This window comes from Hevea brasiliensis, chromosome 12 (genome assembly GCF_030052815.1).
Source record: "Hevea brasiliensis isolate MT/VB/25A 57/8 chromosome 12, ASM3005281v1, whole genome shotgun sequence".
Lineage (NCBI taxonomy): Eukaryota > Viridiplantae > Streptophyta > Magnoliopsida > Malpighiales > Euphorbiaceae > Hevea > Hevea brasiliensis.
The window spans coordinates 87,988,191-88,000,093 of NC_079504.1; the positions used below are offsets into that span (position 1 = coordinate 87,988,191).

Sequence of the window (11,903 nt, forward strand, 5' to 3'; positions counted from 1 at the left end):
ATATCAACACCTGACTGTTGCTCATCCTTTTATGTCATAGATTTTAGATTTTAGATTTTAGAAAATAAATTATGAATTTGTGATATGAATGAGGCGGAGCATGAATTTTTTAAAGTTTTAATTAATTTTAATTTAAAATTTATAGAGTTGATTATACTTAAAATTAAGAATTAATTGTAGTGTAAATAAATAAATAAAATAATTTTTTTAATAAGAGATTGAGGAAATAGAGACTTAAATACTAAAATATTAAAAAAAGAAATGAGACGTAATTTTGTTATGCTCCCAACTTCATCCGAATCGGCCCGGTGACGGACAAATGGGTTGCGTTCCTGGTCACACCATGATTTAAAAAGATAATTGAAAATGGCAAAAATGAAATTAGGTAAATATTGAAGGGTAAATGTTAGTGTGACCAGGCATCAGGGGCCCGCTTGGTTTGGCGCTTTTGGCGGCTGTTCTTCCAATCAAGGGAGAAAAAAAAAAAAACTCTGTTCCTACAAAACTAAAATCTCTCTCTTTCTCTCTCTAAAACCTCTCCCTCTCCTTCCATCTGCTCCTTTTTTTTTTGTTCATGACTGGTTGGCTCTTTCTATTTGTCTGTTGCCGGATTAATTTGTGAATTCCGGCAACCCATTTGTATCCCGGGAAGACCCAGATTGGATCCGAGGGCATTTATCATTTCTTCTTCTTCTTCTTCACATCCGAGATGATTTTTTTATTTGTTTATTTAGGATAAAATGCAATAGATCCAGCTGTGTTTTAAGGTCGAAATTCATGGGAATTTGTTTTAGCATAGAAAATAAGCAAGTATCTCAAGAACAACGGCAATTATCTTCTAAGAAAGGTATTTATTTAAATAAATACTTCTTTTATTTTAATGGAAATTCATTCACTTTTTCTTTTTTAATTTCGTTGTGCATTGTATTCTGGTTCTCTTGATTTTCCATAGAAATCAAATGGAAAATTTCCTTTGCCGTCATTAGGATTATGGTGAAAGTTTGTTGTGAACTTGAAGGCTTTAAGAGTTTAATGCTGCTTTGATTAATGTTTTTTGACCACGGCAATTTTATGTAATCAGTTTATTTTTTAAAAGTTTGACATTTCTAAATTTATTCTTCGACTAAGGTTTCAGAACTCATTATGTGTTTGTGAAAGATTAACCTTTTCCCATATTTGAAATAATTTCGGTGAAAGGAAAAATAGCAAATTTCTAATGCATTTCTATCAACTTGAGATCGACAAAGTGAAACCTAAGTGAAGTGAATAAGGTAAATTTAAATAGAAATACATGCGTAAATTGGTGTGTTTAGCTGAATCATATGTGGTAGCTTAATTTATATTTCTGGTGAAACCGAAGCAGGACAAGACTTTGATCAGCCAGCAAGTAAATTAAGTAGGCCAGACTCATTTGACGTAAAAAGCGCCAGCAACACTCCATTGGTCCCCAAGAATGTCACTGATCTACGCCAGAATCCAGGATATAGTAATGTTGACATCTTTGCATATGAGGAAATGAAATTGGCCACAAAGCATTTCCGACCTGATTTCATTCTTGGCGAGGGTGGATTTGGAGTTGTTTATAAGGGTGTCATAGACAAAAGCATAAGACTTGGTTATGAGACCATGGTTGTTGCCATCAAAGAGCTTAATCCTGATGGGTTACAAGGTGACAGAGAATGGCTGGTATTTGCCTTATCATATTTTCTTAGCATGCAAATTTCTTTTATAAATTTCATATTTGCACTGGTTGACAGTTCCAGAACGTTTTTACATTAACTTTTTGAAATTATAAGTAAAGTAAGTTTTTTCCTCAAAGCAAATGAAAGTGAAAGAGGTTTTAGTGGTGATAAAATTGGTTTGCAGTAGATTTTTCTGAAATATTTTTTTTTTCTTCAAAGATGGAAAGGATTATTTGTGTTTGCTGGTGGGTAGGAGAGAGACACAGCATCAAGAACTGAAAATTGCTGAAATATTACTTTTATAAGTTGGATACTTGTATTGCACATTTGCACTCTCATGCACTTAATGTATTTTTGGATTAAGTTAGCAAAATTTTGAATGAGCTTTTTGGATTAAGTTAGCAAAATTTTGAATGAGCTTACATACATTTATTATATTTGTATTAATTATTCCAAAGGGATAATGCTCAATTAAGTCTTAAATCAATTTAGTGTAGGTCTACTGTGTGGATGATTCTTTTCAATTAATTCTAAGGCATGCTATCTATGATCTATTGAGATACTAAAAGTGCCTGTTTATAACTCTTGTCCTCATCATTTTAGGTTACCTGGAAACTCTTCTTCTTTTTTACTACTTGAATCTGCTTGCTTCTTTGCATTAGTGTGCAACTACAAGATAATGTTTCTAGTTTCCAGAACATTTAAGACAGCCTTTCCTCAATTTATCATTGATTGGTGCCACCTCTGCCTTCCACAGAATTTGATCACTTCTATTTAGTCCAATAATGGATTTCCAGCACATACATCTCAATATACTCATTATAACGATGCTTATTTTATGAATGTTCTCTATAGCTGCATAGCTTTCACTCTCGTAGACACGGTTGATCTATTTGTGATGTTATGGAATATCCTTTTAGCTTAATAAGAAATTTGCAGTCATGTGACACTTCAATTGTGCTTCTCATTTCTCAGCATCTCACTTCAATTCCACACCTGGTATCAAATCCTTGATATTTCCTCATTTTTTTTAGTGACACCATATGACAGAAATTATCTTTTGGCACACCTTTAGGCAATACAGCTCTTCTTGATTTCTTTTGTCCTGTGCATTGCTAAAGTTGCAGTCAATATATTCGTTCTTGTTATGCAGTTTGGAACCTCAAGAATTTCCCATAATAGCTGAGCTGGGGTGATTATCTAAACTAAGGGAAGCTTATGACTAAATAATTAGATTTAGATGAAGACCAACTTAACATCCTTACAGTGAGAGTCCATTATAAAGAAAAAGTCAAAATGAATATCTCATTTTCTCTGATTTAGAAGTGTATATAACAAGTTAAGATGAAAACTTATTTGCAGTTAGATTGGAAGGAACTATATCATCTACAATAAAGGGAATTGTATCAATCTAAAATATGGGGATGATTTTTCTTTCCATTGTGTATGAACTTAATTCTTGCCATTTACCAAAAGGAGCTTCTTTTCTCTTTTAAACTGTTTGCGTAAAGATGGGCCTGGTTGCATGTATTTATGATTCACTGTTTTCTTGGCAGGCAGAAGTCAACTATTTAGGTCAATTTAGTCACCCAAATCTTGTGAAGCTTATTGGGTATTGCTGTGAAGATGAGCACAGGCTATTGGTCTATGAATACATGGCAAGTGGGAGTTTAGAGAAACATCTTTTTCGTAGTAAGTGGCTGTTGCAACTTTGAATTATTGCCGTTTATTAAGGGTTGAAATTTTATATAACACATATCTTAGTGCTTATGCCATAGTTCTGCTCTGGGGAATTTAGAAAGAAAAGGAGAGAAAAGAATAGAAGATAGAGAGAGAACGGATATTCTTTATTAATCTCAACTGAACAACTGATGTCCAATTACACAGGTACATTTCCTATGTATAGTATAATCCAATGACTGTTCTAGTAATGCCCTAACTGCTTAACGACTTCAGTTACTTCCAGCTCATTCAATTCCTACGGTTAAATCAGCTCACAACTGACTCACATTCCCTCCAAAACCTATCCTCTCTCAACTCCACCATCTATTCATTTCTTCCAGCTCATGCTCTCTATCTACTTATGTGACAATACCCTCCACTCTAATACCTTCTTGTCCCCAAGAAGGTTTGAATTCTGGAATTTAAGCTGGAATGAATGCTTGAGCTTCCCCAGTAGTATTCTTTTTAGTAACTGCAAACATTTAATGAGGTACTGAGTAACTGAAATGTCATTCCTCATAATGTTTCGGAGTTGAAATAAATTCTTTGGAGCTACTTCCAATTGACTGTCTACAAATTGCTAGAAATTAAAAATAGACTGGAATGGTTGTACTGACTGTCAAAACCCTCAAGATCCTTCCCATTCCTGTGCACTAGCTGTTGAAAGCTAGTGCAGGGCACCATCCTATGCATTGTAGAAGTTTCAGTCAACCCTTGCAAAGTAATGAATCTACTTCCCTTCCTGAAAAAGACTTGGGAACGTTCAAAGTGAAACATCACTGGATTAAAGCTTTTCATCCAATCAACCCCTAATATCATATCAAAGCTAACCAATTCCAATACCCTCAAGTCAAAAATAAACTGATTTGGCTGTATTTCCCAATTAAACTGATGACAAACACTAGTGCCCTCCATCTTTCTCCCATTTGCTACCGGAACAGTAATTGTAGGAACCTCTACCAATGCTAATTTAAGTGCCTTGGCCACCCCAACATCCAAAAAACTATGAGTACTGCCACTGTTTATCAATATCAGCAATTTCCTGTTTTGATGTCACCCCATTACTTTGATAGCTGCTGCTCCTTGGTTGCCTTACAAAGCATGAATAGAAAGAGTCATGTCCTCTTGTTTCCATTCAGCCTCCTCTTCCTCCTGAGAAATATCATGGCATTCCTCTCTTTTCTGACCTTTTTCCTGAGTATAACATTTCCCCTTATCTGCCTTAGTGACATGTATTGCCATCACTGATTTCTGCTTGGATACATGACCAGGGAAATACTTCTCCCCACACCTGTAACATGGCTTAGGTTGTCTTAAACCAGCTGAATTGTGTTGTAGGGGTATTTTCATTGCAGATTGGTTTGATGAAGGCTGACTGTTGCTAGGATGTTTTATGCTAGTTGAATTGTGTTGTGGTGGTGTTTTCATTGCAGATTGGTAAGATGAAGACTGGCTGTGGCGGGATGGAATGGTTTTGCTGGTTGTGTTTTGGAATTTCAAAGTTGTAGTGAAATTAGTGTTTGGTGGCTTTGGAGAATTGGGAAAGTTCTGATGTAACTGTGAGATATTGTATGGCATAGCTGTAGGATTAAGATTAGTATTTGTTCCAAAGGGGCAAATTGGTTTAGGGTTGTAATTTACTCCACTACTTCCAAGGAGCTGCTCTTGAAATTTAGCAACCTCAAATGCATGATACAAAGTGGCAGGTCTCGTCATCTTTACCATAGGCCTAATTTCATCCGTTAACCTGCCAAATCTGACATAGAGGGCTTTTTTTAAAATCTTCCCAAGAATGAGACGCTTCCCTTGTAATCTAATTGTGATACTAAGCATCCGCCCTACTACTAAAAATAGACTTGCAATTCCCACCATTTGTACCCATTACTCTTCAAAATACTTGGCACATTTTCTTAGCCACGCCCTAGGTTCTTTCCCCTCAAAAGTAATTAATTCAATCTTGGGTAAAATTTTGGCCATACCTTCATTCTCAGCTACAGATCCATTGCTAACAATTCCTCGTTGCTGGTTGACTTTCTCCTTTGGATTAGGGAAAATACTCTTACCCCTGAGGACAGTGTGACAGCCTGACAAAATAGCTCCCATAAAATCCAAATTTTTTCACAAGGCAGCCTGCCGGGTGAGGTTCAGTATGCGTGAGTCCTTGTGGGGCAAAGGGTAGGTGTGCGCTGTTGGGCAGGCAGTGCGTGTGGAAATGAGGTTCATATGCTGACAGGGCAGGCAGGTGCGTAGGAGAATCAGTGAGGCGCTGTAGCGCGTTGTGGGGTTGCGGGGTGCGCAAGGAAACGAGGTTCAACGAGCGAGCAGGCGAGCAGAATGCGCACTGGTGTGCACGGAGCACCTGGCAAGTGAGGTTTAAGCGCCTGGAGAGTGTTGGAAGCTCTTGAAGCTGGCAGGCCGATATGAGGTTCACACCTGGAAATCTCCGGAACCACCTGGGACAGTCTTGCACCGCATAATGGACCAGTTGGCTAAAGGTTATTGGGCAGCAGCCCTCCCTAGGTGGGCCACCATGGTTGCCGACCTACAAGCTTCATGAAGGATCTTTTGAGTGTTCTCCAAGCATATTCGGATTTTTCTAAGGCAAGTGGGCTAGATATCTAGCTTGGATATTTTCTGAGGCCAAATCTCCACTGTCCAAAGTAATGAGGTGATCAAGAGGAGATCCTAGCCATCCAAATGAGGCTCAATCTCCACCACAAGTTGAGGCGGCATTTTCTCCACCACAAGCTAAGACGGCTAGCTAGGGACTTCCGTGCTCATTTGTACACACCTCGAGTCACTTGTATAATTAGCTTTGTAAAGCTATTCTCTTGTAGCCTCAGACTTGTACAGCCAATTTTATTGGGTTATAAAATTACTTTCTCTTTGCCAAACTCTTTCCATTGTTTATCTTTGTTTCCTTTTGTACTTTCTCACTTTTTTTTATCCTTCATCGCCCTTGTTAGTCTATTTTGTAGGCTAACCAAGTTGAGAGGCTGACTTATTCTAGCCTAGTGACTAAGTGCCGCACGGTTGGAAGTTGGTTTGCCGTTCATAAACAACTTACTCCGTGACAACTGCAATAGAGGTTCCTACTTCTTCATTTACTCCAGGACCAGTTCCTTCACTTTTATTAGGCAAATAATCCCAAAAATAGCTCGCAACTCCTCCCTGATCATACTTCTACTCTCTATTGCACTCTGCAAGGCATGCTGCTTCAATTCCTGCCTCACATCATCCTTATCCTTCTTGGATTCTGTTTGCAAAACCCTAACTATTTCCTCCAACTCAGAGATCCTTGAGTCTTGAGTAACTACCCCAGATCTATTCATTCTTGCAATACCATTGGAATGTATTAGAAGCAAAGCCCACATGTGAAGAATTTCAAGAAGCGAAGAAAAACAAGAAAGGGTAGAAATCTGATTCTCGAAAAACAAAATACGAACTCAGGGAATGGAAATTTTGAGGAAAAATCAAGAAAATAGGAAGAAGAATTCCAAGAAAGAAAGAAGAACAGAAAAGAAATCTGTGGTTCCTATTGCTGTTCATGATGCTTATGTTTCTAGGTTTTGAAGGCTTTTTTTATTATTATTTTTTTAATATCATGAGGACTGGGCTTGTGAGGGCTTGGTAGTGGGCAACTTGGGTGAGGGTGACTTGAAAATAGAGGTTTTAAAATTTTGAGAGAAACAAGTGTGAGGTCAAAGTCTGGAACACTGGGTTCAATTCACTGGGCGGGGTTTTACTTGCTCCAATACCAAACTGATGTTGAACCAGGAAAATCAAAGGAAAACTAATTTCCAAGAGAAACAAATTCTCAACATTGTTAATACCCAATTGAATAATGTCACAACAAAGGATCTAAATTTTGTAGAAAATTGAGGCCTATATATAGAGTTCACAACCCTAATAACATTAGGATTAGAAGCCCTAATTCAATTCTAATTAGGAATATTAAGTTAAAACAGATTAACATAATAATAAATTTAATAATAATAACCAAATTCTAAACCTAACAAAAGTCTAAGTTTCCTAATCCTACAAGGAATAAGGTTTAATTTGCTTCCTGTACTTGTTGGGGAGGTTCAATTTAGCCTATTTTTAACTTTTGGTCCAATTTAATCCATAAGTTTTGATTTATACTCATATTAGCCCAATTAACAAAAATGTGCAATTATTTAATTATTTAATTATTTTTTAAAATATTATTTAATTATTTTTTTAAATATTAAAATATTATTTTTATATTGTATAATTAATTAATAAAAATAAAAATATTATTTTTATTATTCAATATTATTAATTAAACTGAAAATGTAAAAAAATATTGTTATATTTTCATAGAATTAATTAAAATTAAAAATTATTACTATTCCAATTAATAATATTGAATAATAAAAATAATATTTTTATTTAATTAATTATACAATATAAAAAATAATATTTTAATATTAAAAATAATTTATTTAAATAAATTATTTGATATATAAACAAATTAATAATTAATTATACAATATAAAAATAATATTTTAATATTAACAAGTCATTTTTTAATATTATTTAAACAAAATAATTAAATATTTTAAAAATGATATTAAAATATTATTTTTATATTGTATAATTTGTATAATTAAAATATTAAATAAATTATTTTTATATTATATTTTAATATTAAAAAATGATATTTTTGTTAATTGGGCTAATTCGAGCATAAATAAAAACTTATGGGTTAAATTGGATCAAAAGTTAAAAATGGGTTAAATTAAATTGAACCTTATTCCAATCCTACAATGAACATAACTCCTAAAAATTAACTCCCTTTGGTTAAGACTGAGAGTACATCCACTTGATGAAATTGGGTGGATATGTTAATGTCCAAATTCAAAAGAAATGTGCACCTGATATTAATGATCCTTTGCTTGTATGATATCTTACAAGGGTCAACCACTCATATCATACAAGCAAAGGATCATTAATATCAGGTGCACATTTCTTTTGAATTTTTGACCCTTGTAAGATATCATACAAGCAAAGGATCATTAATATCAGGTGCACATTTCTTTTGAATTTGGACATTAACATATCCACCCAATTTCATCAAGTGGATGTACTCTCAGTCTTAACCAAAGGGAGTTAATTTTTACATGCAACTGGTTTCCTCATGCCTTGTTGACCTACCCATTTTAAGCTAAAGTATGTCAATAATATACTTTCATACTTGTTTCCCTTTCAAGCTCCGATGGCTATTTACATGCAATAACATGAATGTAACAGTAATTATACTTTAGTAGTTTAGTTAAACCTCCCAATGGTTCAATTTAGCTTTGCCGATTAAGGGTTGTGATCTCCTTTGTGCTACTTTACGGTGTAGTGAACTTAGAGCTTAATTTTGTGCAGAAAATTATTTTACAGAATGAATAAGTGTCTTGTAAAAATAAGCCTCAAGGATAAAAATGTGTTTATATTCTTCTAATTTGTTTGTGGCTCTTAGGAGTGGGTTGCACTTTGACTTGGTCAAAAAGACTGAAGATTGCTTTAGATGCCGCAAAAGGACTTGCTTTTCTTCATGGTGCAGAAAGATCTATCATATATCGTGATTTCAAGACATCAAACATCCTACTAGATGGGGTTAGTTCCAATTGTTTTGTTATTCATGAATTGCTGTTAATTTGTCCTGGTTGTGGTTATCAGGTTAGCTTTCATTGTCTTTTTAGTGTATTCATCAATTAAATAGATCTGCAGGGGCTATTTCCTGTTTGTGAAATATCTTATGTAATTACCATGAGCTTGTTGAAAACTTATTTCATTATTAACAATAATTTCTTAACAATAATTTCTTTGTCCTTTTTCTTGGGGTTTTTTTCCGGTAGTGCATTGAAGGCTCACTAGACCTTAGGCTACAAGATGGAGAGTTGCCCTAACTCATCCTTATAGCCCTTTCCCATCAGATTTGAATATGGGATTTCCTAATTAGAATTCCCAAGTTCATTTTATTCTATAAGTCTTGAGGACAAGTGTCAAACTGTTGAGTAAATGCCCATGAAAAGAAGGGGGAAAAAATTTCTATACATTATCAATCAACTTGTTGAAGTTTTTCCCGTCAACAAGTAATATAATTTGATTAAATATGTTTTGACAATTTAAGTTCTCTTGAAGTTAGTGCCTTCCATTGGTGAAGTTTTTGTTGGTTCCTTTTGTTTAATTATGGTAATAATATGCAGGACTTCAATGCAAAGCTTTCAGACTTTGGACTGGCGAAGGATGGACCAATAGGAGACCAGACACATGTGTCAACACGGGTGATGGGTACATATGGATATGCTGCACCTGAATATGTAATGACTGGTACGTAGGAACAATTTGCTGAAAATTGTTGAATTTTATGGAGATAATTTTTCAAATTTTGGAGACTCTGTGCACCTAAATTTTTTAATGTCTTTATTGCCAAGCAAAACAGAATAGCATATTTATTGCTGAACTGTGGGAACTGAACAACTGTTTCAAAGTTTCAGCATTTGTTACTATATGGAATTTAAAGTATGAAAATAACGATTTTTACTGGTTCATATGAATGAAAGTTAGTCACAGAAATCTCTGATAAAAAATGGTGACTGATCATTTTTATTTTCTATATTTTACCAGGAGAAAAAGATCTATCATGTAATGTATATTGTTCTTTCATCACTAAGAGTATGTTAGAATTATTTGAAGTTCCTCTTGTACATTATTTAATTGAACCTCTTTCACATTAAACGAGATGCTAGTACTTGATATGAAGGTAGACGTTGTAATGCCATTAGAATTAGACCAATTGTCTGGTGGTCTGCTGGTCCTTAAGGCCAGCAGTTATGGTATCCCTGCTTTTCCCTTCCCCTCCCCTGAACCAAAGGGAGACGGAAAGTGTAGAAAGGTGAATTCTGAAATTTCGTCTACTGTCATGCACCTTTTTGAAATTGTTCTAGCCCTTCTCCCTTTTTAAGGTGATATCATGTTGCATTCAACTGATATAAGCGGCAACAATATTTTCCAAACTAAGCTGTAATTTATCTGGACAGGGCATTTAACTGCTCGGAGTGATGTTTATGGTTTTGGAGTAGTGCTGCTTGAATTGCTTCTCGGACGGAGGGCCTTGGACAAGGGTAGACCTAGCCGAGAACACAACCTGGTTGAGTGGGCCCGGCCACTTTTGAACCACAATAAGAAGGTTCTAAGGATCTTAGATCCTAGAATGGAAGGGCAGTATTCAGTTAAAACTGCAGTGAAAGTAACCAATTTGGCATACCAATGCCTTAGCCAAAATCCAAAAGGGAGACCTCTGATGTGCCAGGTGGTTGAATTACTGGAAGGTGTTCAGTCGAAGGATGAAGATGAAATGTTTCAAAGCAATGAGAAAGGTGTTACTCTTTACGATGATTCAGGGCTTTCCTCCTGTACTCCAGAGACAAGAAAACCAGGTACAGGTAATGGAAGGTGCAAACCGGCAAATGGAAGAAGCAACAGCAAGCCCTCAACCGAGTGTGATCTTTATAACCCTTGCTCCGATTTTGCAGTCTCGAGTCCAGTGAGAAGCTAGCATCATATCATTGAACTTTTATCAATATGGATGGAAGCTGAAATTGTAAGAAATGTATCAAATATTCACCTTATTCCCGTTCCCTTTCTAAAACAAATTTATTTCAAACGAGTGCCTTCTATAATTACAAAGAAAGTAAAATTTCTATCTTATTAACCATTAGATTTTATAGTATTATAATCTTTTTTTTTTGACAAATAGTATTATAATCCTAACCATTGAAATATTATATATAGATATATTATTGGCGGCCCATTAACCTTCCTTTTCATTTTAAAAAATTTGACATAAAGCTTTAGTTTTTTTTATATGTATTTAAATTATGGGAAAAATATTATTTAGTCTATATTTTAATAAAATTAATTATTTGATCCTTGTATTTTAAAAAATATACTATCAAGTCTCTATATTTTACTTTTGTTGAACTATTTAGTCACTTCGTCAATTTTTTCATTATTCATGATATTCAAATTACTTTTTAGTCCATTTATTTTAAGGAAATTAATTAATTAATCCCTTTACTTTAAAAGTATTACTATTTAGTATCTTTAATTAAACTAATTAGCTCGTTTATGTATTTTGAAAAATATAATATTTTAAAAAATATATTATTGGATAAAAATAGAAATTTTGCTATGTGAAAACTAAATCTGAATTTTTATTTTTTTTTTCAAGATTTTTTATTTCTTAAACATCATTTATATGTTTTCTTTATTGGAAAATAATTTTTCTTGATTGCTTAGAAATTTAAGGAAATGGATTTAATTTTTTTGTGTAGATAGTTTGTATCATTTTTATCAATAGATAAAAATAAAAAGAGATTGAGAGAGAGAGAAGGGTGTGTACGTAGAGAAAAAGAAACATAGAGAGAAACAAGGGAGAGAGGATTAGGATAATTTATGTATAAAAAATAATTAGTTAATGGA

The 11,903-nt window shown here is 34.2% G+C and overlaps 1 protein-coding gene across 2 annotated transcripts; it reads left to right on the forward strand.

Moving 5' to 3' along the window:
• Positions 1–473: 473 nt before the first annotated feature.
• LOC110671768 (probable serine/threonine-protein kinase PBL17) lies at positions 474–11,139 on the forward strand. 2 transcript variants are annotated; one of them, XM_021834336.2, is made up of 6 exons: positions 474–847; positions 1,361–1,686; positions 3,239–3,374; positions 8,896–9,032; positions 9,626–9,749; positions 10,460–11,139. In XM_021834336.2, exons 1-6 carry the CDS (start codon positions 778–780, stop codon positions 10,975–10,977), a joined length of 1,311 nt encoding a protein of 436 aa, XP_021690028.1. In that variant the 5' UTR covers positions 474–777; the 3' UTR covers positions 10,978–11,139. The 2 variants fall into 2 exon arrangements, with proteins under 2 accessions (XP_021690028.1, XP_021690036.1); XM_021834344.1 differs by having other exon boundaries at positions 475–847; positions 1,364–1,686.
• The last annotated feature ends 764 nt before the right edge of the window (positions 11,140–11,903 follow it).